Source organism: Hylobates moloch, unplaced genomic scaffold (assembly GCF_009828535.3).
Source record: "Hylobates moloch isolate HMO894 unplaced genomic scaffold, HMol_V3 SCAFFOLD_8, whole genome shotgun sequence".
In the NCBI taxonomy this organism is placed as follows: Eukaryota; Metazoa; Chordata; class Mammalia; order Primates; family Hylobatidae; genus Hylobates; species Hylobates moloch.
The window spans coordinates 68,014,460-68,039,562 of NW_026652283.1; the positions used below are offsets into that span (position 1 = coordinate 68,014,460).

At 43.6% G+C, this 25,103-nt stretch overlaps 1 protein-coding gene across 1 annotated transcript; it reads right to left on the reverse strand.

Moving 5' to 3' along the window:
• MGST3 (microsomal glutathione S-transferase 3) lies at nt 1-24,656 on the reverse strand. The gene is made up of 6 exons (XM_032161114.2): nt 24,559-24,656; nt 5,973-6,096; nt 4,519-4,592; nt 3,581-3,638; nt 1,273-1,345; nt 1-250 (listed from the first exon to the last, which is right to left on the reverse strand). The coding sequence occupies exons 2-6, from the start codon at nt 6,087-6,089 to the stop codon at nt 117-119; spliced, it is 456 nt and encodes a 151-aa protein (XP_032017005.1). The 5' UTR covers nt 6,090-6,096; nt 24,559-24,656; the 3' UTR covers nt 1-116.
• Between the last annotated feature and the right edge of the window lie 447 nt (nt 24,657-25,103).

Here is a 25,103-nt window from a genome sequence, read left to right on the forward strand (position 1 = left end):
TTGTAGGTATGAGGCTGATGCCAGGTAAGTTTTTATTATATTTAGAAAAAAAATGTAACTGGAAATAAAGGTAAGTCATTTAAAATGAATGAGAGTTTTTAAACCCCTATAATTCTTTAATGGCATTTGGATCCACTGCCCAAGCCACTTTTAACCCAACCAAGATGCTGGAAAGCAGAGCACACAGTTGTGCCCACCAAGCCCAGGAGGGCGATGGACCCCAGGGCTCCTCGACTACGCTTGCTGGGTTCTGAAAAAGAAGAAAGAACAGAAGTTACCAGGAGTGCTCCAGAATTATGATGCTTTCAACATTCACAAGCCATTCTATCATGGCATCTGAGGTTGTACATTAGACAAACTGGCCTTAGGAGGTTAACTAACTCATTAGCCTGAAGCTGTTGGCAAGTCAGATACCACATGCCAAGTAATGTGCCACAGTAGTATTGCCTGGATCTTAGAAAATTATGGGATAATACTTCCAGCAACTATGCTCTAGGACCTTTGGAAGGAGTTCCCTCTGTTTCAAAGAAGTACAGCCAAAAATGGCTTTTCCTCCTCCTTACTCAGATATAGCAGGGATAGTAATGGTGAGACTCTGGAGTTGGACTGCATGGGTTTGATTCCTAGTTTACTAGTTTATGCTTAGTAGCTCTGTGACCTAGATAGAGCTTTAATCATGCTGAGTCCCAGTTTCCTAATTTGTAAAATGCAATAATATCTGTATTACAGAATTGTTGTAAGGTTAATAACACATGCAAAGTTCTTAGAGTAGTGGTTGGCACATAGAAAATGCTCAATAAAAATAAGTTTTGTTACAATTGAAAGATTAATAAAAAGGAAACAGATCTTTCACCTAAATATCAAGTGACTTCCCCTTTTCTCAAATTCCCAAGAAGAAAAATATAGTAGCATAAGATTTTATTTTTTTTTTTTGAGATAGGATCTTGCTCTGTCTCCCAGGCTGGAGTGTAGTAGTATAATCATGGCTCACAGCAGCCTGAAACTTCTGGGCTGAAGCAATCCTCCCGCCTCAGCCTCCCAAGTAGCTGGGCCTACAGGTGTACACCACCACATCTGGCTAATTTTTGTATTTTTTGTAGAGACAGGGTTTCACCATGTTGCCCAGGCTGGTATCCAATTCCTGAGCTCAAGCAATCTGCCTGCCTTGGCCTCCCAAAGTACCGGGATTACAGGTGTAAGCCACTGTGCCTGGCCAGCATAGGATTTAAAATTTTAAAGTTGTTTCCTTGGCAAATGTCAATATATACTAACCTCCTGTGTAATAGCCATAAGCATAAAGAACTCGTCCAACAATCCAGGCCAAGCCCAGGCCAGAAGCTATACGCTAAGAAAAAAAGGGCTACATTAGTATTTGCATGAAAGAAACAAGCAAACCTTTTTTTAACACCTAGGGTTGATTACACGATATGTTAGCAAAAAGTTAATAATTTCATGATTTGGCCAACTACTCCCCACCCAAATCAGGTAGAATTAAGTTAGTTTCAGTCAGGAAAATAAAATATCTGTGATTCTTCTGTGAATGGCTTGGCTTGTGGACCTGAGAGATGAGTATTGGCCTTCTCCTAGACAGGTGGGATAGAAGGAATCCCCCCACTTGCCCTGGGCATCTTGGGGAACTTGTGCTAGAGCTAGAGAAGGACATGTGGGCCAGGTGGTCTCAGGGCAGGCCAGAAAAGAGAACTGCCCCAAAGTCAGGACTAGGGGAAATGCCATTTTCTCAAATGGGCCTCTGAGCATGAGACTGACTGAAGACTCAGCGGCTGTTCTATGTAAAGTCAGTCACTGGCAGGGCTGGGTGCAGGTGGTTTTGCAGGCTACACTAGGGGTGTAGCTCCACTGGAAAGAGGGGGAGAGCTTCTCCCAGAATACATGGTCTTCAAGGGAAAAGTCTCCCTATTCCCAATGCCCTTGAGGAGAGAATAAAAACTTAGATGAAAAATCCATCCCTTTGGCCTCCATGCTGGGGTGACTTCCTTGGTTAAAATAAGCAAGGAGAGAACACAGAAGACAGCGTGTGAGAAGACTGCCTTCCCCAGTGTCTTTCCCACTCAGCAGTGCTACTGGTAGGGATAAGGTTACTGCATCGGGGTTTTTATTTGTTTGAGTTGATTTTGGGTAACATTAAATATCAACAGGAGGGTGAAACAAATGAAAATAACGCCAGTCCCTCAAGTCACGATATAGCAGCTCTAGCCTCTGCCAGGCCCTTCTTTACTATAATGTTGCCTAATGACTGGCAAGCTAGGAACAACTGTTCCCAGACTAGCTCTTATTTTTCACAACTACCCATAAGGGATGGGATCCAGGGATGTGGGATAGGAATGGGGATGGTGGGGGACACCAAATGAGGCCTAATCTAGAGACCTGGGCTATTCAGATCAGCTAGTCTAGTCACTTGCTAGGAATGGGGATCTTTAGAGGCACCAGAAAGATACCTTTTCTAAGAGATACAAGAGCAGTAGATGATTCTTTGAAAAAAATGCAGGCCTTCAAGGTCATGAGCAGTAGATATGCCATTCTGGCAGCTTTTTAACAAAAGTACAAGGCATTCAGGTATGGACCAGATGGTTAGGAAAGGCTTAGAACCAGAAGTCTGAAGGGCCACCACTCTGGTCAGAACTCGATTTCAGGAGATAATCTGTCCTCAGAAAAGGGGAACACTTCTGTCTAAGACAAGACCCAAATGACAATTAATTAGAGGCAGATAAACTTGCTTTATTCAGATATGTTTAAGTGCAGACTAAATCTCCAGCCCACAGGGCTGTCTATACTGCAGAGGCCTGCAAGGCCCCAGTGACCTGCCTCATCACCCCTCTGCCCTCTGTTGCTGCCCCTCTCCTGGCTCCACTGGCTTCTCACTGCTCACCAAACAAACCAGACAGGTGCCTGCCTCAGGCCTTGCTTGTCTTCTGGCTGGAGGTTGGGGAGACACGTGCAGCACCTACTCCCTCACCTCCTTTTACACTTGCTTAACTATCATCTCAGCAAAGCCCCCCCTCCCTGACCACCCTATTCAAAATTATCCCACTCCGCACCCCCTTTCCACCTTCGCTGCTTTGTTTTCTTCTCTGCACTCACCGCCCTCCTAACACATGATGTAATTTACTTAGGTTGCTTTTTGTCTGTGACCACTCCACCCCCCACAACAAAAAGGCAAGCTCTATGACACCAGGGGCCTTTGTCTGCTTTGATCACTGCTTTACCCCAGGTGGTGAGTGAAAGTTTGTTGTGTGAATGAATTAATACAACAAATGAACTCTTACAGACCTGAAACTTAGAACCAGACAGACCTGGGATCAAATTCTAATCCTTCTACTCTGTAGCTATTTGACCTTGTGAAGTTTCAATAGTATCTGAGAGGCTTTTCCTTATCTGTAAAATATGAGTAAAATCCCATCTACTTTAAAGAACTCTGTAAGAAATAATTGAATAAAATCCTTTTAAATATACAGTGCCTAGACCCTGAAGATATTCATTAAATGTTTATTTCCTTCTTCTGTCCCTGATAATAGCTCAGTGAACTACATCCAAATAGATGAACACCTCCTGGAAAACTTACCGGGTGGTAAACACCTCCAACAGCTAGAAAAAATAAGAAGGGAGGATACACTTCCAACCTGGAATTGACAGAAAGAAACTTTTAAAAAGTGCCCTTTTTAAGTATGCCTGTGTAGAATTATGAATCTTTTTTTTTTTGAGACAGAGTGTCTCTGTCACCCAGGCTGGAATGCAGTGGCATGATCTCGGCTCACTGCAACCTCTGCCTCCCGGGTTCAAGTGATTCTCATGCCTCAGCTTCCTGAGTAGCTGGTATTACAGGTGCGTGCCACCATGCCTGGCTAAGTTTTGTAGAGACGGGGTTTCGCCATGTTGGCCAAGCTTGTCTCCAACTCCTGACCTCAAGTGATCCACCCACCTCGGCCTCCCAAAGTGCTGGGATTACAGGTGTGAGCCCACCTCACCCAGCCAGCACTATGAATCTTTACATCTTCCTTGCCAAGTTAGAAGCTTGGGGGTAAAAATAAACATTGACTGCAGGGAGAAGAGCTGGTTACTAACATCCACCCTCCTTTGCTCTGCGTGGGATTAGAGGTCACTTGGAACATGCTGAGTAAAAGGACCTCACATCTAACAAATGGAAGTGGAAGGTCCTGGTGAGTCGGAGTGGGTTTCCTTATAGCATTCAAAACCTCTTCACTCCCTAGGCCTGGGAGAGTCAACATCAGTTTAGATGGGTCATGCTGCAAAACCCTAGTAGGTAATGCAACCATGAAGACATTTTTTGAAAAGAATATCCCGAAATCCCACCATTCCAACCACTCTTAAGTTTGCTTAATAGTCCATGTGTTCACATAATTTTTGAATACTTTTAATGAGGTGCCCACGATTGTCACCATCACCATGACTCAGCAAATACAGCACACTAAGGGCTGAGGTGTTAGACAGAAAACACCCACTCTGCAGATGTCTTTGGTGCCCAGCAGGGCCAACACTCACGTGTTCTGGTGGGCTCGCTGAATGCAGTTGAAGATGTGCCCATTTTCAGGGTCCGTGCTGTACATGGTAGGATACTGTCACAACAAAGCACATACTGATCAGATCACAACAAAGCACGTACTGATCAGATGGTCAAGAGTAGCATTCAGTGTTTAAAGTTAAAATCAACCTTAAAAACAATACATTCCAAAGTATCTTCTTTCACACCCTTGATAGATGACCATTCAATTTCTGCTTAAATATTTATGGTGACAAGGGTCTCAATTCTCAGAAGCAGAGTCAATGTTTCTATTAAATATCCAGGAATAAGAATGTATGTCTGCGCTGTAGTTGCACAAGGGAAAGAGGCAGCTTTGCGCCAAACTCAGTGCTTTTCATTGACGTTAAGCATCAATGGTGGATTTCAGATGCATTAGAAAGATACCGTAGGGAAATAGAGCCTTCCTAAGAGTCATCAAATACCACATCCTTTTAAGATTTCCCTTAATAGAAGAACAGAAATTGAGTGTGTGAGAATCTTAATGGAAGTGTCCATTGGAAGGGAAAAAAAAGAAGAAACTAAATATAAAAACGTAAAAGAAGCTCCAGTAAGGGAGTTTAATTATTAAGTTGCTAAACAGAAACAGACATTTAAAACTCCTCACCAGGGACAACTTTAGTAATTATCCCTTCTAGAGCACCTAAAACTAAAGGAAGTGTTTAATAGACCACCTTCCGGCCGGGCGCGGTGGCTCATGCTTGTAATCCCAGCACTTTGGGAGGCCGAGGCGGGCGGATCACAAGGTCAGGAGATCGAGACCACGGTGAAACCCCGTTTCTACTAAAAATACAAAAAAATTAGCCGGGCGTGGTGGCGGGCGCCTGTAGTCCCAGCTACTCGGAGAGGCTGAGGCAGGAGAATGGCGTGAACCCGGGAGGCGGAGCTTGCAGTGAGCCGAGATTGCGCCACTGCACTCCAGCCTGGGTGACAGAGCGAGACTCCGTCTCACAAAAAAAAAAAAAAATAGACCACCTTCCTATGTCTAAGTCCAGGCTAATCTCAACACCACATACCTCTTTTCTACTTGGAAAATAGGGAAATCACCATAAGACATCATTTTTAAAGTGGCACACCATGAAACAATGTTGCTATTTAACCCTCTGTGGAAAATACAGTAACTCTCTTCCTAGCAAATAGCTCCAAACAAAAGTGTACTATTGGAATCCCAGCATACCTGGTCTTTCTACAGAAGAGACAAAGTCAAACAAGACGGAAACTACTCCCTAGCAGGGCCCCGTATCTCTTGCCTCTTTCCTACCATGAAGAAGCAGAATCACTAATAGATACAGTCCTGAAACTGCCACTTTTCACAACTAGCTCCTTGCCTCTCCCTCCACGGCTGAAAATAAGTTCTTGGCTAAGCCTGTGGCCCCCAGACAAGCCTACAAGGGCACCAGCTTGTGTTCCCACTTACCTCCACTTTGTACTTCTTGCGGGCCTTGGAAACATTGATGGCTAGGTGGGCCACCATTATAAAGCTGGCAGCACCAGTTAGAAGCACAAAACCGTATTCCTTAGAGAGGACAGCCATCTCGCGTCTGTGGAAGAAAGAACATGTTGGGACAGCCCCAAGCACTGTGGCTATTTCATGGTGTGAAGCCTTAGGGAGCAAGATGCTTTGTTACTGGCAAATGCGTAAATAGAGACCAAAAAAAGGTATGAATCAATCTGATGTTTCTGAGAAGTCATCAAAGACAGTACCATATAAAATAATTTAAAAATTACTCAACTATGCAGTCTATACACAGAAAAGTATACAATCATGTATCTTTTTTTCTCTTTTGTGCCTGGGAGATTCTGATCAACATTATGAGATTTATCTACATCACTGCAGTAGTCATTGCTGTAGAATAATACAGCCAACAAGAATCACATTATTGAAAAAATACTTAACATGGTAAAATGCTAAAGTATACACTACATAGGGAGCGGGAGGGAGGGAGTGAGTGAGAGGGGCAGGGCATAGTGGGGAGAGGGATGGAGAGGGAGAGAGAGGGAGTGGGGAAGGAGGAGAGAGAGAGAGAGAGAGAAAGCAAGAAAGTGAGCATCCAAAATACTATATGCATAGTGATTCCAAGTTTTTTGCCTTCAGGCATGGGGGACACTGTAAGGGCAGGACCCTGAGGCCTCCCTTCGATCCTGGGGCATGTGTGGGTGCAGCAGTAGACATCTCACACAGGTAGGGGAAGGCCCAGGTTGAGTACTCTGAAAGCAGAGCATGCCTCCTGAGCCTATGAGGCTTTGGGCAGCTCCTGAGGAACTCAGATTGCCCATCAAATCATCACTTCAAAGGCTTCCACGAGCCAGCAGCTCCGGTGTGTGCGGTGTGTGTTCTGCCGTCAGCTTTAAAATTTCCATCCCTGGTAACTGTGTGGCTTCAATCCCTGCTTTTAACCTAGGAGGGTTACCCTGCTCTGGAATGTATCTAATCATCCTAACAAACCAACCAACAAGATGGTAAATCCTTATTTTCAAAAGAGGTTAAGCAATGTTTCCAAGGTCTAAAACAGACAGTGACAGACCTGGGATTCCCATTCAGATTCATTTGGTTCCAATATTCCCTTTCAGTATCACTTGAAAATTTAGATCTGAACTGACACTGTGGTCAGAGCATCTTCCTTAAAATAGAATTTGGGGTAGGCATGCAGCCCAGTTCATTAAAAGTAAGCTTCTCTTAGCACAGCAAAATAGGCCTAACTTCCCCCTTTTTTTGAGATGGAGTTTCACTCTTGTCGCCCAGGCTGGAGTGCAGTGGCACGATCTCAGCTCACTGCAACCTCCATCTCCCGGGTTCAAGTGATTCTCCTGCCTCAGCCTCCCGAGTGGCTGGGATTACAGACGCACACCACCACACCCAGCTAATTTTTGTATTTTTAGTAGAAACGGGGTTTTGCCATGTTGGCCAGGCTATTCTCGAACTCCTGAGCTCAGATGACCCACCCACCTCGGCCTCCCAAAGTGCTGGGATTACAGGCGTGAGCCACTGCATCCAGCCTAACAGGCGTAACTTCTTAAAACCCCTCCTCCCCACCATGGTTCACAATAATTCTCATCAGTTTTCCCCTTCTACAGTCTTCACTCTGAGCTGCTCTCTGAGGCATGCCCGCTGCTCCTCCGAGGGCTGGGGGGCACACACTGCAGCAGGCTGGCTCCACAGGTCAGCAGATCCTGGCCTGTCTGTGCAGCTGCAGAGAGCAAGGAGTCTCTGGCTTCCCTCCAAGCTTCCTTGCCCACATTCTCTTCCCAAGTGTAGAAAGTCAGCATGAGGAGGAAGCCACAGTAGTTATTAAAAGAAAAACAGAGTGTGAATTCTGAACACCTCTTTGAAAATAAATAAAAATGACTGAACCTCCAGCCTATCCTTAAATTCAACACATTTGGGGCAAACAGGTCATTTAAAATAAAGCTGCCACCTGGGCATGGTGGCTTATACCTATAATCCCAACAATTTGGGAGGACAAGGTAGAAGGGACACTTGAGGCCAGGCAGCCTGGGCCACAGAGGGAGACTCTCATGTCTGCTCAGGAGGCTGAGGTGGGAGGATCGCCTGAGCCCAGGAGGCTGAGTCTGCAGTGAGCTATGATTGCACCACCTCACTGCAGCATGGGGCAACAGAGCAAGACCTTGCCTTAAAAAAAAAAAAAAAGGTGTCTCTCAGAAGCAATAAATGTAAGGGCAATAAAATTAAGCATATTTGCTTTAGGTCAAAGTTTGCAAATCAATAGAGTCAGCTTTCAGACTCTAATCTCTGGACAGGATACTGGGCTCCCTGGCTATGTGCAGGGCTACCTTGTGTAGCCCAGCACTTTTCAGCTCACTTTTACTCTTCACAAAACTCCTATTAGCTCCACTTTATAGATAAGGAAATAGAGGCTCAGTAAATGAGGGCAGAGCTAAGACCAGAGCAGGTTTTAGAATTCTCCTCCAAAACACTCCAGCTAGCCCAGGCAACACATTCAAATTTGGTGGCTTAGTCACTGACTTCTATTTTTCTTAATTTTAAGAGGCTAGGGTAGGTAGGTGGCAAGATGGAGAAGTGCCTCTTGCATAGATGTCTCTGTCACAGCAAAGCAACTGCTCTACAATCTACAGTTAGAATCTATAATCACAAATTAATATTTACTACTGAGCTCTTCTTTTAAAGTATAAATGCAATCTGTGAGGTTAAACCTGATGGGCATTTGCACCCTAGTGAAAGTTACTCTCCTCACACTTTGTTAAGGTATGTATGGTGTATAAATCTGGATGAGGACAAGCAGAGACAGGAACAGTTAGGACCCTGGAGAGGCAGTGAATTCACAGTAAGGGTACCCAGAGTCTGATGCTAGAGCAATGGTTTGCAGAGGATGCATACTCAGCCACAGGGACAGTGTGAGTGCCTGGGGAAGCAGCGTGCCTGTTCTCCCTGAGGGTCCCCCGCAGAGCCACGGACACATCTGCATAGGTGCAGGAGCAATGCCTGAAAAGCTGCCTGCAAGAAGGGCAGCAGAATGGCCCTCCCTGACCCCTCCTTGCACTCCTACCAAGTGAGGTGTCCTGCTTTATATGACATAAAAACCTTCACTTGAAACAGAGCAGGACCACGTTTGTCTGGCATCTTCTATGTCAAACACAGTGTGCACGCTCATAGATACTTACGGAATAAATGATTTGAGCTGCAACTCCAGGTGTCTTTCAGAATGACCACCACCATGCACCCCCTCCCCTGAACACACACCTGAGATAATCTCTATCATCTGGCACAATGTCTGGTATAAAGTATGCATCTAACCAATTCAAGTCTCTGTTTCTTCCCTCAATATCTATTGAAACCAGGGAAGAAACTGAATGTATTTAAGAAAGACTGGTTTATGACTAATCCAGAAAGAGAAATCTAAGAAAGTGGAATTCAGAACACAGAGAAAACTCTTGTCATAGTTGCTGAAAACATAAATGCAATAGGGAGTGAAAAATCATTAAATCTTCTCCTTCAAAGAAAGAATCAGCTTAATTAAATCAACATTCAAAAAAAACTATCATTTGCTAAATCATTATTTTCTGAAGATTCCAAGGCGAAGAGATAGATATTCCCACTCCTTAGAGAGTGGCTTTTGTGTGTGCGGGTGTGCACCAGGAAGGGGATGCAGCTCAGTTCACAGTGGCCACACCCTAGGCAGCCACAGCCACACCCTGGGTTGTGCCAGCCCCAGAGGTAGCAGATAGCTTCCAGGGACGGGGTGGAAGAACTGATAGCTGGCACCCAACCGATCTCCGGCATGAGCACTCATTTGAACTGCACACCACATTTTGCTGATGATATACCTGCTCTGCGTCACCAGAAACCCTTTTATGGACCCAACAAGATAAAGTTCTTGAGAGTGGGAACTTTGCCCTTGACTTTCTCTTCTACATAGTGCAAGATACACAGTCCAACAGTCCTTGCTGAGCTGAACTTTAATACAGATGTAGATGACTTTGCAATTCAATTGCTTATATCGTAGCATTTGTTAATCATTATGCAGTTTCCTGGATTAGTCATAAACCAGCAGTATAAGTTAATATTTATGAATTGAAACCTTCTACCACATGCAGCCATGCGTTTCAGTGATGGACTGCATATTTAACAATGGCCCCATAAGACTGTAATGGAGCTGAAACATTCCTATTGCTTAGTGACATCATAGCCACTGTGACATTTTAACATTGTAGTACACTGTATCATCCACATGTTTGTGGTGATGCTGGTGTAGACAAACCTACTGCGCTGCCAGTCATATAAAAGTATAGCATGTATAATTATGTACAGCACATAACACTTGATAATGATCATAAATGACAGTTACTGGTTTATGTAGTTACTATACTTTTTAGCATTATAGTGTATTCCTTCTACTTCTACTATTAAAAAAAATGTTAACTGTAAAACAGGTGCAAGCAGGTCCTCCCTAAGGTATTCCAGAAGGTCTTGTTACCATAGGAGAGCTCCATACATGGCAGGTGTGTCCATGTGACCTTCCACTGGGGCAAGATGTGGAGGCAGAAGATGGATACTGATGATCCTGACCCTGTATAGGCCTAGGCTAAGGTGTGTGTTCGTGTCTTAATTTTTAACAAAAAATTTTAAAAAGTAACTATAAAATAAAAAGAAAGTTTTAAAAATAGAAAAAATTTCACTTCCAGTTAGAAACCTACAGACAAAGGCCATCAGCTCAAAGTCAGTACAGGTGTTCTGAACTGAATGGTGTTGCTTCTTCAAAAATAAAAAAAAGTATTTAAAACATAGAAAAAAAATCTTATAGAATAAGGATATGAAGAAACAATTTTTGGCCAGGCATGGTGGCTCACACCTGTAATCCTAGCACTTTGGGAGGCCAGGGCGGGCAGATCACTCGAGGTCAAGAGTTCAAAACCAGCCTGGCCAACATGGTGAAACCCCGTCTCTACTAAAAATATAAAAAAATTAGCCGGGCGAGGTGGTGAGAGCCTGTAATCCCAGCTACTCGGGAGGCTGAGGCAGGAGAACTGCTTGAATCCGGGAGGTGGAGGTTGCAATGAGCCGAGATTGCACCACTACACTCCAGTCTGAGAGACCCAGCGAGACTCTGTCTCAAGAAAAAAAACAAAACAAAAAACAAAGAAACAATTTTTATGCAGTTACAATGTGTTTGTGTTTTAAGCTAAGTATTGCCACAAAAGATTCAAAAGTTTAAAAATTATAGTAAAAAAGCTTCAGTAAGCTAAGGTTTATTATTGAAGAAAAAATATTAAAAAATGAACGTAGTGTAGCCTAAGTATACAGTGTACGTAAGGTCTGCAGTAGTGTACAGAAATGCCCTAGGCCTTCGCACTCACCACTCACTCACTGACTCATCCAGAGCAACTTCCAGTCCTGCAGGCTCCATTCATGGTAAGTGCCTTCTACAGGTGTACCATTTTTTGTCTTTTATACCATATTGTTACTGGATGTTTTCTAAGTTTTTAGATATGTTTAGACATACAAATACATACCACTATGTTACAATTGCCTATGGTATTCAGTACAGAAACATGCTGTACAGGTTTGCAGCCTAGGAGCAATAGGCTAGACCATATGGCCTGGGTGTGTAGTAGGTTATACAGTCTAGGTTTGTGTAAGTACACTGTATGATGTTCCCACAATGACAAAATCACCTAACACATTTCTCAGAACATACCTCCATCATGAGTGCACACATAACTGTAGTTAAAAGTATCTAGTTTTCCTTCTTCTACACTGTTGAGGGAAGTATAAGATGGAACCATCTAGAGGACAGCCTGGCAATAGGTAATTTTTTTTCTTGTTTTTTTTTTAAGACAGGGTCTCTGTCGACAAGGCTGGAGTGTGGTGGTGCTATCACAGCTCACTGCAGCCTTGACCTTCTGGGCTCAGGTGATCCTCCAAACTCAGCCTCCCAAGTAGCTGGGGCTACAGGCACACATTGACATGCCCAGCTAATTTCTGTATTTTTAAAATTTTTTTATTTTATTTATTTTGAGACAGTCTCGCTCTGTCACCCAGGCTGGAGTGCCGTGGCGCAATCTCAGCTAACTGCAACCTCTGCCTCCCAGTTTCAATCAATTCTCATGCCTCATCCTCCCAAAGAGCTGGGATCACAGGCGCCGCCTGCCAGCACACCAGGCTAATTTTTTTATTTTTTAGTAGAGATGGGGGTTTTGCCATGTTGGCCAGGCTGGTCTCAAACTCCTGGCCTCAAGTGATATGGCTGCCTCAGCTCTCAAAGTGCTGGGATTACAGGTGTGAGCCATCATGCCCAGCCTATATATATATTTTCTTTTTTTTTTAAGAGATAGGATCTTCCTATGTTGCTTAGGCTGGTCTCGAACTCCTAGGCTCAAGTGATCCTCCCATCTCAGCCTCCCAAAATGCTGGGAATACAGGCATGAGCCACAGCACCTGACCAGTGATATTCTTTTTAATATTCATATTCTTTGGCTCATTAATCCTGCTAGAAATCTATCCTGAGGTAACAATCAGAAATGCAAACACATTTGGTTCAAAGATATTTACTTCAGCAATATTTACGATGGCAAAACCAGAAATACTACATATGTCCAATAATAGAGGGCCAGTTAAATAAATAATATACCCGTTAAATAGAACATTATACAACTGTTAAAAATGGTGTGTACAAATATTAAAGAGGTTAAAACAGGCTCAATATACAGCAGGTTAAGTGGGAAAAAAAGAAAATAAAAGTATATGTAGAATAATCTTGGTTTTCTTAATAATAGAAAAAAATTTAAAAAGTATTAAAATCATAAGCATAGTTATTTCTAGATGGCTAGATTATAGATTTTTCTTTGTAATTTTCTGTAATTACCAAAATGAGCAAATATATATTTTAAAAAGTTATATAAAGAGTGGCTTGACAATAATTACTCACTGAAAAGACAGAGGAACAGGCAGCATGGAATGATGGAACCGAAAGATCAGACCTGACTTCTGGCTTGAGTTCCGCCACTTATCTGCTAAGCGCAGTTCACGAGACAGCTTTGCAGTTGAATACAGTTTTGGAATCAAATTGTCTGCATTCAGAACCTGGTTCTCCTATTTCCTAGTTGAGTGTCCTTGGGAATATTACTCAACACCTTTAAGCGACCTCAGTTTCCTCACTTGTTAAATGGAGATAATAATATAACTTTGAAAGGTTGTTGAGAGGATTAGATGGACATACTGTCTATAAACATTCATCATGATGCCTGACACATAGGAAGGACTCAGTCAATGTTATATATTATGTTACATTACATATGTTAATGTTTGGTTAACTGTCCTTGACCTGACTCAATGGGGATGTTTGGCTAAATGATAATGAATATACATTTTAGAATTTATAACTGCCATTTTAAAATAGCAAAGCTTAGAACCACATATATCCTCCTCCTTTTCTGAACTCTCAGCAGCCAGCCATGTTAAAAAATATATTATGTGAAAGGCAGAAGCAGCCAGAAAGAAGCAGGACTTTAGCACTGGCTATGGACATCCAGAAACTGCAGTCATTCAAACCCTTGCTGCAGCCAGACACTGCTCAGCACTGCATGAGGGTGACCGCGCATTCGTTTACTTATTCAGGCTTACTGAGTGCCCACTATGTGCCACTCACTGGGCTAGTGCTGGAGACGAACAGGGAAAAACCAGAGGTTGGTTCTTTATGACACTCATTTTCTAGCAGGGGACACAGGCAAATAAGTAAACAAGTACCCAATTCCAGATTTTTCCCTTCCTAGCAATGATCACAAACTAGGTATAACACAATAAAACAAAAACAAAATAAATGGGTAGGGAAAGACAGAAATAGGATGAAAAAGTTTCTATTCTTAGTTTCCTTATTAGCAATTGCAGAGGTAGCTGCTCCTAGTTAACTGTTTTTTGGCAGTCTTAAGTCAAAATAGATCAGTCAAGAGAACATTAAAGGTTTAAAAGGAATTAGAATTTTCTATTTTTTTTAATTAGAAAGTTTTTGTCACTTATTTAAGAGTAGAGATCCTAAATGTTTTTACTCCTAGTGGACTTCAATACTGTTTTATGATTCATCTTTTCCTGTGGGAAATCTACAAGACTACAGATAGCAGGAATTGAGGAGTCAGACAGACCTGTATTCATACATCGCCTCTGCAAGCTTTAGGATGTATCTAATTTCTCTACAAAACAGGGAAAATACTACCCACTTATATCACAGTGTTGTTTGGAGAATTAAATTAGATAAACTAGATATGTACCTGGTATAAACAATAAATGTTGGTCCAAATATGAAGAAATAAATACTGGTAAGTGTACATGTCTGTCCACATACGTAACAGTTCCTAAATGAGGAGATACTGGTTTTTCTACGAATCAGTTGTATGCTCTTACACATTAGTTCTGATTTTGTGTAAAATAATTCAAATTTGGCAAAAGGCGGGTCTAATTAGATCGCAAAATAGAGTTTCCTACCATAGACAGCATAATGAATCAAAGAACACTTAATTCATTTATTCAACCAGAACATATAAAGCACTTGCTATCTATGCCAGGAACTGCTGAGCGGGGGGATGCAGCAGTGAACAAGAAAGGGTCCTGCCCTCAAGGCCCTGACCTTCGAATGATGACAGGAGACTGACAACAAACATGCAAACAAAAAACAGCTTCAGAGAGTGGGAATTCTTTTTTTGTTTTGAGACAAAGTTTTGCTCTTTCGCCCAGGCTGGAGTGAAGTGGCCCGATCTCGGCTCACTGCAACCTCCGCCCCCTGGGTTCAAGTGATTCTCCTTCCTCAGCCTCCTGAGTAGCAGGGATTATAGGCGCCCACCACCACGCCTGGCTAATTTTTGTATTTTTAGTAGAGACGGGGTTTCGCCACGTAGGCTGATCTCGAACTCCTGACCTCAGGGGATCCACCCACCTCAGCCTCCCAAAGTGCTAGGATTACAGGCACCTGGCCAAGAATGGGAACTCTTCTGGGGAAAACACACGGCAATGGCAATGGCGTAGAGACTGGGCAGGGCTGTTGCATCAGGATCCCGGCTGGGAAGGCCTCCTTTGTGTGGCAATGATATAGTATACCTCTCTAGATGGACTATGTGCTCTTTGAGGACAGACAGCACATCTCCTTGCTTATATTTTTTTATAGCAACTTGCATGAAGACAGAAACTCAATAGAGTGCTGCTGTTCTATATCCTAGATCAGTGGTTCTCAAACTTCGGTGGCATTAAAATCACCTGGAGAGTTTGTTAAAACATACCTCAGTCCCAGAGTTTCCGGTTCAGTCACGTTAGGTGGGGCCTTAGTATTTTCATATCTAACTAGTTTATAGGTAATGCTGATAATGTTGTCAAGGACCACATTTTAAGAACCACTGTTCTGAGCAAAAACAAAATTTGCAGGAGGTGGTGATTCTATCTGATTCAAAACCACAGTCACAGTCTTGTCTTGGTGGTCTATATTCTACTACTACCTTTGGAGACTCCTGAGATGCTCCTTCTATACCACCCCTGAGAACAGAATGGGGCTGATGAGATCAGAGGCTGTTGTGAAGGGCAAGCTCCAGCTAAGCTCTTCACAATTACACACTAACAGTGTGCCCAGCAGAAGACTGACTTCTCTTTCAGCTTTAACAGAGGTTCGAGACAACAAAGCAAGTGTGTAAGCCAGCTCAGTATCTTCAGAGTCTCTATCCTGTGACCACCATTGGGTTCCCAGATCTCACTTCATGGTCATGGTCACTCACCAGATCAGATTTTCCCATAGTCAAATGAGTCAGAGTTCTAGGTTCTCCACCCTTCAAAAGTAATGCTCATTATGCTACAGAATGACCTCTCTGGGATCATCCCTTCCAATACCATGGATCAGGCATACCTCAACTTCTGAACTATTAGAAACATGACTTCAAATGAAAGGCCTATTTAATGAATCAGTAGGACTTCCAACCAACTTCTCATGGAATTTTTCATCCCATCTGGCAGAAACAGCAAAATTGAAAATATCACTACTACATATATAATACCTAACTATAAGACCTGGTACCCATAGAGTGCTTCTTTTGTTTTGTTTTGTTTTGAGATAGGGTCTTGCTGTGTCACCAAGGCTGGAGTGTAGGGGTGCTATCTCAGCTCACAGCAGCCTCTGCCTCCTGGGTTCAAGCAATTCTCATGCCTCAACCTCTGGAGTAGCTGGGATCACAGGCACATGTCACTACACCCAGCTAATTTTTGTATTTTTAGTAGAGATGGGGTTTTGCTATGTTGGCCAGGCTGGTCTCAAACTCCTGACCTCAAGCAGTCCACCTGCCTCAGCCTCCCAAAGTGCTGGGATTACAAGCATGGGCCACTGCGCCAGGCCTAGAATGCTTGTTTTACGGCAGGCACTGTAATAGAGTTTAGATATTTTAACACTTTCCATCCTTATAACAATCCCATATGATAGGTACTATTATTATCCCCATTCTATGGATGAGGAAACGGAGGCAAAGAGAAATTCAACAATTTGCCTAAGGTCCCACAGCTGGTGAGTGCACAGCTGGGGCCTGAATGCAGGCAGACTGATGCCAGTGTCCATGGTTTTTGCTAACACACTGCTGGGTTTGTCCCTTACTCAGAAGTTAAATCACCTCTTCCCCCAGTACGGGAAGCACTGAGGGGAAAGCCCTCTGCAACGTTCAATTGAAGGCAATTGAATCCTGCTGTACCATAGGCTTCTACTCCAGGACAGAAACAGAGCCAGGGCCCAAGAGCGTAGGGGAGGGAGAGACAGATCCACGATCGTTGGAATACTTTACATATAGGATCATACCATCTGCAAAGAGAGACAGTTTTACTTCTTCCTTTCCAGTGTGGATGTCTTTTATATTTTTTCTTGATTATCCTGGTTAGGGGCAATGCAATGTTGAATACCAGTGGCAAGTGCCGACATCCTTGCCTTGTTCCTCATCTTAGGGGGAAGCATTCAGTCTCTCTCCTTTAAATATGTTATTAGTGGCTGGTTTCCACAGATGGCCCTTTTAAGAATACTTCAGAAACCTAATTATTTCTAGAATGTGGGTTTTTTTTTTTTTTTTTTTTTTTTTTTTTGAGACGGAGTCTCTCTCTGTCCCACAGGCTAGATTGCAGTGGCACGATCTTGCCTCACTGTAACCTCTACCTCCTCGGTTCAAGTGATTCTCCTGCCTCAGCCTCCTAAGTAGCTGAGATTACAGACCTGCACCACCACGCCCAGCTAATTTTTATATTTTAGTAGAGACAGGGTTTCGCCATGTTGGCCAGGCTGGTCTTGAACTCCTGACCTCAAGTGATCCACCCTCCTTGGCCTCCCAAAGTGCTGGGATTACAGGTGCGAGCCACCGTGCCTGGCTGGGTTTTTGTTTTGTTTTGTTTTGTTTTTGAGACAGGGTCCCCCTCTGTCATCCGGGCTGGAGTGGAAGTGGCACAATCAGGGCTCACTGCAGGCTTGACCTCTGGACTCAAGCAATCCTCCTGCCTCAAAGAAGCTGAGATTACAGGTGTGTGCCACCATGCCCAGCTAATTTTTTGTATTTTTAGTAGAGACGGGTTTCACTATGTTGGCCAGGCTGGTCTCGAACTCCTGAGCTCAAGCAATTTGCCTCTCTCAGCCTCCCAAAGTGTTGGGCTAAGAGGCATGAACCACTGCTGCTGGCCCTATAATGTTTTAAAAACACAGCATTTGTAACTTTTACATTTATTAGTGTATTACTCACCAAACATGATTGTTTTGGAGGACATTATCAAGTTAGGGGAAGAAAACTAGGAATAGTATTTTGAAGCAAGCAGGGTATAGGATGTGGGGGGATAGCAGAAAAGCCCCAGGCCATGGTAGGTTTTCAGGGGTAGATTAGGAAACTAATATGCCCTGGTAAGCAGCAGGGCTCTGACGTCCATGGGTAGTAGAATAGCAAAAACTTTTCAGTGTAGCCAGAGTTAGCAGACACCCAATGGGTCTTAAGTAAGCTATAACACACACATTTGCAAAGTTTCAGTTTAGGAGTGAGGCAGTGTTGGTCTACCTCCTAAAACACACGCTCCATTTCAGCATTTGAGTTAGCAACACAGGGGTTCAGTTTAAGATGAGGCAGTGTTGGTCTACCTCCTAAAACACACGCTCCATTTCAGCATTTGAGTTAGCAACACAGGGGTTCATTATGACATCTGGCTAAGGTACTTACCTCTAGATATTTTACCGACAGAGTTTCCTGGGAACACAGCTATTCTAACACCAAAACATTGCTCAACCTTTCCTCTAATTCTTGCTTCTGCCACCATTTGCCGTATCTGACTGGGGCAGGGTTCCTTTGGTTACAAGGCTTACCCAGAAAGCTTCCTGAACTACATCCAATAGAACACTCCTGGGGTAAAGTTCTCCTTCACTACTTTCCAAATTCCTCTTGGCTGCCCATCAGAAATTCCCCAGCGCACAATCAGCATTCCACAAACAAAGCATAAGGCAGGCTTTATGGATTTGGGTACTTGCCTCAAATAATTTACCACTTCTGAGCCATGAAGTGACACTACCTTTTATTTTACTAAATGACAATGAGATTCTTAAGGGAGAGAAGATTATGTCTTTCAGCTCTCTCTCTTTGCTCCCAAATAAATAAAATCCAGCTTTGACAATGGTAGTCCCTACTTCTGTGTATGATATTGCTCTCCTCAAATGGTACCGCAATTTCTCAACTGCCCTTTTTTTTCTTTTTAATGTATCCAGGGATGTGACAATGACAAAGCATTCACAGATTAACTTGAAGCCATTCTCCAATGTTTCATTAAAATCCTTATTTGGCTGCCTGTGCTATTCCAATCTTCCCTACATGGCAAAAATCAACATTTTAATGAGAGTAACACACAAGGATAGTCATATAAAGGGCTAGTCTGATCATACCAAATGGACTTCCCTAAGTCCCAAACACCAGACAGTAGCTTGGAACACTCTGAGGTGGTGCTGAGGGTCCACTTGGCTCACTTAAAGCTCCCCTGGATAGTTGTCCAGCCTAACTTCTGCATCCAGATGTTTCCACGAAGGAACAAGCCTCAAAACCATCTCCAGCCAGGGCAGCTGACCCTCCATACAATGCTCAATGGAGCTCATACAATGTTCAATGGAGAAATTAAACAGCCTAGAGGGAAGTAACATAAAAACAATTCCTTTTTTTTTTAGATGGAGTCTCACTCTGTTGCCAGGCTGGAGTGCAGTGGTGCCATCTCTCTGCTCACTGCAACCTCTGCCTCCCAGGTTCTAGTGATTCTTCTGCCTCAGCCTCCCAAGCAGCTGGGACGACAGGTGTGTGCTACCATGTCCTGGTTAATTTTTGTATTTTTAGTAGAGATGGGTTTTTACCATGTTGATCAGACTGGTCTCGAACTCCTGACCTCAGGTGATCCACCCACCTTGGGTTCCCAAAGTGCTGGGATTACAGGCATGAGCCATCGTGCCTGGCCCATAAAAGCAATCCTCTTGACCGTTACACAATGTATGTACGTACTAAAACATCACACTGTATCTCATAAATATGTCCAATATTATATATCAATTAGAAACAAAGTAAAACTTAAGCTGGGTGCAGTAGTGCATGCCTGTAATCCCAGCTACTTGAGAGGCTGAGGTGGGAGGACTGCTTCAGCCTAGGAGTTTGAGACTAGCATTGGCAACATGGCGAAACCCCACCTCAAAATGACAACACATACACCCACACACAAAAACTTTAAAAATGTAATTATCTGTTTCTATGATAGGAGAGAAAAGGAGAGTCATGGGATTTCTTTGGGTTCAGACTACATTTTCAGAATGCTAGTTCCAGTCCACTTCTACGTTAAACAGACGCTAAAATCTGTTTGAGCGTCAAACCTTCACATGACGGCCAGATTTAAATTACACTTAAAAGGAATAGAAACCTAGGTGATGAAAAGTAACTATCCCCCCACAATTGCATTGCATATTCAGTAGATTGTTCCCTAAGGGCTAAAAACAAAAAGTTGAATAGAAATCATATTATTTATCCAGCACTTGATTACTGGTTCAAGTGAGGCAAATAGCAGCAAGCAGGTCCTAGAGTGGGTCTTTCCAAGTACCTCATAGTCCATAGTCTTCAATATTCATCAGTGTTGCTGGTGGAATATTTGGAGAGTGGAAGCTAACTATATGATAGGAGGAAGGAAGATCTGTCCCTTTAAGAGATAAATGTGTTATAATCCAAATATATTCAACTGTATAGTTAAATAGCCATAGTTTGGCCATATAAAATATTCAAGTTTCAGATGTCATTTTTATTCCAACACTTTGGTAAACTGTTGGTACTGAAAACAATTGCTTAATACATGGCTACGCCGGCTGGGAGTGGGGAAGGGAAGATCAGCAGGATGCTCAAGTTCCAGTGAATGGTTCTTGGTTATAGAGCACAAGCTTGCACTCATACGAACTCTGTTAAAACTCTGTTAAAGCCAAATAAGCAAATTACCTACTTTCTTCTGCTCTGGAGTGTGCCTTCTGTGTAATAAGACACTAAACACACATGCCTGATGGAACTGAAATCTCCTCTGAGAAAAAACTGGTAATTCTGTTCTTCAGGAATCCAAGAATACTAGATTTATAAGAAGACAGAATAAATCCAAGTTTCCCCTGCAGGTGTGAGGACAAACTTTCCCAGATTCTTGACACAGAAGGTTCTATGGGAGACACCTAACCTAGAAGCCCTGGGCTTTGCTAGACCCTTTGGAGTTGAGCTTCCCAAGAGATGTGATCCCAGGGACAGCCCACTGGATGTTTCCCATGGTCTGCAGGCAGCAACCTCAGAGGGCGGGGAGGCGGGGAGGGGAATGGGGAGAAGCCATGGGATACAGAAGGAAAAATAAAGACATCTCATAATGCATTAAATGAAGCTGATATGATAAATTCAATGTAGGACAAAGCATTTTACCTAAATGGGATGCTTGCCTCAAGTCCATAGCTATCATCTTCAGTATTTTCTCAGAATGATTCCTTCCCTTATTCATCCTTTACTAAATGCCATGTACCACTCAAGAGGCAGGGCTACTATGAGAATGATCAAGACTGAGAAGGAAGGTCCTGACTCTCTAGAATACACAGTTGAGAGTAGGAGGGAGGGAGAGAGAGAGAGCGCACGATCGAGAGAGAGCGCGAGTGAGCATGTGGTCAGGGAAGACAAGAACACAGGAGGACCATGCCATAAAACATGAAGGTAACATTGTGATAAAGGATCTGAAGAGCATAAAGTGATATATGAGAGAGAACACAGGTAAAGAAAACAGCAAGAGCAGAGACTTGGAGACAGAAAAAGCCTTGACTTGTATGAAGAAGAGAAAGGAGTCCAGTGTGTCTGAAGGGTAATGATATAGACTAGAGGAAGAAAAGTAGGATAAATCAATTATTATTACTTATTACCACTGTGCACAGTATTTAGTACGGGGCAAACCCTGTTCTAAGCAGTTAGTTCATCAGTATTAACTCATTTAGATCCTCACAGCATCCCTATGATATTACTCCCATTTTGCAGATGAAGAAACTCAGTACCAGAAAGGTTAAGTGACCTGCCCAAGGTCACACAGTGATCACAGAGCACAGCCAGATCCCCACACCCCCAAGCAGTCTGGCTCCAGTTTGTGCTCTCAGCCTTTTGCTATATTGTCTCTCAATGAGGTTGAAAAGCAAGTTTGACCACACCTGACATCTTTTGAAACTTTTATATGTCCCCAGACCCTCTCCTGAGTACAAAATACATTAACAAGAAGAGAAAGCAAACAACTTCGATTTCGCCACTGATTAAAGCCTGAGATATTTCAAATTGGAAGGAGAAAAAAAAAAAAAAAAAAAACTCTGGGAAAGGTCCAAACAAGGAACGTTTTCTTTTTAATGAGTGTCAGCACTGCAGTATGACAAAAGAAGTAGAGATTACGAGAAGGAAAAAACTTTATCCAATCTTTCAGGCACATAGGTTTGCAAGGAGCAAAGTAACACAGAAACTGGCACTTCATTTATATATCATGTCATATAGCTGTCCCTTAACTGGCATTACATAGGAACCAAGAGTCATTGAGAAACTAAGCTATGACTTCCAGAAAGAAAAAAAAAATCTCGAATGAGTCACATTGACACCACTTGGTAATTTTCTATTACAAGAAATGCAGGCAGACTGTAGTTAATTTGTAGCAGCTGCTGAATGCCCATTAGGGTACCAACCACACCAAAGGAAGGAACCACCTAGTAGGCTGCTGGCTTTTGCCTGAAACAGGGGTTCGACCTTTTCATGCCTGTCTACACTTAGAATGAAGCTGTGGTACAACAGCTCACGTTGCTTGCTTATTTTTTTATAAAATAAAATATCACTTATTTATTTTTAAAGGGTGGAATAAGGCAACTAAATTGTAGAACGCAAGTTCCAGTTAATGAACAGATCAACTCTAGAAATAACTCAGAAGGTAACAGCAAGATCTATGATTCTAAAAGATAAAATCCTTAAAGGCATTTGCAAATGTATTTGAAAGATAGTACAATTTTCCTGTTGCCTAATTACAGCGTTTCTCCTCAGAGACAGGTAGGTAGGTAGGTACTGTAAGAGTGAGTGAGAGAAATTCAAGAATTTTATTTTACATAGCGATAATCTACTTGCTGCTAACTGCTGAATTTTTTGTTCAGGAAGATGGTAAGCTTACAGTAGCGTTAATAAATTGAGTTGCAAAAATAGTAGCAGTATATTCTTCGAAACAAATATTGCTTTAAAATGCTAAATGGTTCATGGTCAATTGTGGTCGGTAATGGTGTTCTAAATATAGATTCAGAAGATTTAAGTATAAACATAGGGCACAATATGTTTAAATACAGATAGATGTGCAGTAGGCACTAAATTGCTTTTAACAGATTGATTTGACATCCACTTCATTCCAGACTGCTCCAGGGGCTTTTTAGCATTTCTCTGAATAGTGGGTAAAGCCCTTCTTTCCTGTATGTTCCTTCTCGGTGCTAATCTCCAGGCGAGGATCTTTTCCAGGATTGTGTCTTTTCAGAACTCTAAACCAACAGGAAATAATCTAAATAAAGGGGAAGGCTGCCCTTCTCCAGTTTTGTTCCTTAAAGAGGCCCCTGTAGCGCAGTTTCTATGGTTGGCGACAGTCTCCCTGCCGATTTATATATAGTAACATTGGTTAAAAAAAAAATCACTTGACAAAGTTTTCTATTTCCGTAACATTGTGTCAGGAGGGAAGCTTAACAGAAAGTCTTCCCAGGGATGAAAGTATTTGTTTCTATTTTATGTGTTAGTTTTAACTCCTTAAATTCTTCTCCTATGAGAATAAACATTCTTGATCTGACTCAATGTGCTCTCTGAATTCACTGAAATAAAATATAGCCTGTAACTCTGACCAATAACCTTGGGTGCCTCCCAGAACTGCAGGCTCCAGGTGATCTACAGATTTCCCAAGAGAAGCCCTGGCTGCAGCTCCTACCCACCAGCAATCTAAAATCTGCAGCAATTCCGCAGGACCACACCTAGGCCCAACAGCACATATCTGCAGAGCCGGAAGCGCGTTCCCCTCCAGGGCACCTCCTGTCCCCAGTGAAGGAATTAGAAGTTCTAACCCCTGCCTCTCTTTCTACCCATCCTAATATTTGCTTTTCCTTTAACTCCTCTTCCACACTCACTTGCCCCCGACGCTACAATGTAGCTTGTAAACTCGTGACTCTCAAGGAAAGTATCAGCAGAAGCCACAACTTCGGGGAATGACTCACTAAGGAGTCTCCAGCGCTTTCCACCGCCCTGCAACTGCCCCACTACTGTAGCCGAGGCTCCGTGCTGCCACCCCAGATAAGGAGGGGGCATTTTCTGAAATCCAAGGAAGAACCTGAAGAGTCCCCCACCCGCCCAGAGGCGTCTCTTGCTCTAAGTCAGCGGTAGGAAATGACCCCCTTCCCAGTACAAATGGACAAACGATTCTAAGAGGCAGGAGGAAAACAAACACAGTTCCCTCAGAGGCTCTCCCGACCGTCCCCAGCAACACATCCCCACTGAAACGGGTGCAGTGCTCACAGGCCACTTCTGAAACCAGTGTTACTGATCAGGCCTGCACAACCACTCCCCCTGCAGTGTCCCGCTCTTTCATCCTCTGCGCCGGAACAGCAGAGGGCAAGGTCAGATGGTCTCCGGAAGGCAGAAAGAAGGGGCCCCCAGACTGCAGAGCCCGGAGAGAGGAAAGGAAGGAATTGAGGAAGAGTTGACCTTGAGAATTTTCCTGAGTTACACATAAATAGGTCGGGCCTCGCTTAGACGCTCCCAACCCACTCCACCAGGGAGAAGATGCAAGGCAAGGGGAGAGCAGAGAGGGTGGAAATTCAGATCGCTAATTTACTGATAAGGGTGGGGGGAGGTTAGAGACAGCGGGTCTCTATTCAGCTCGGAGAGGCTGAAATATGGGAGTGCCCTGCGCAAAGGCTGAAGTGCCCCGGGCGGCCCGCTGCTCGTGGCTGCCCGCAGGTGCTAGCACTCACCTGGATCACCTTCGAACCGCTGGTGCAGAACAAAACTGCGCAGCGCAGTGTCGGTGCGGCGCCCTCGCCTGGGGCGGGGCTAGATGGCGCCAGAATCAGGCCCCGCCCCAGCCGACCAGCGTGCGGCTACGTCCCCAAGGCGGGGCTCCCGGCGCTGGCGCGAGCTCTCTTGGTAAGTCGCCAACTCCGGGCCACTGGTTGGGAGGTGGAGGCTCAATTTTCTTCCTGCTCATGGTCGTCCAGCGATTTACTCCTCCCATTCTCAAATACATATATCTATTCCCCCAGGTGCCTTCGTGGCCATCTTCCTAAACTGTCTCAGCCAGGTCATGCCTCCCAGATTGGGTTTGCAGAACAGTGGGACGTGAATAATTTGTCCCCAGCAGAGCCACTGTAGCGGTTTTAGGCGCTCTGCTCTAAGGGCGAAGCACGGGCATGCACGGCGCGTGCGCGAAAGTAGCCGCGTCCCAATCGATGTGTCCCTGAGGCGCGTAGCTGGGGTGTGGGCGGCGCTCGGTGTCCCAGGTTGCAACACTCCCGAAGTG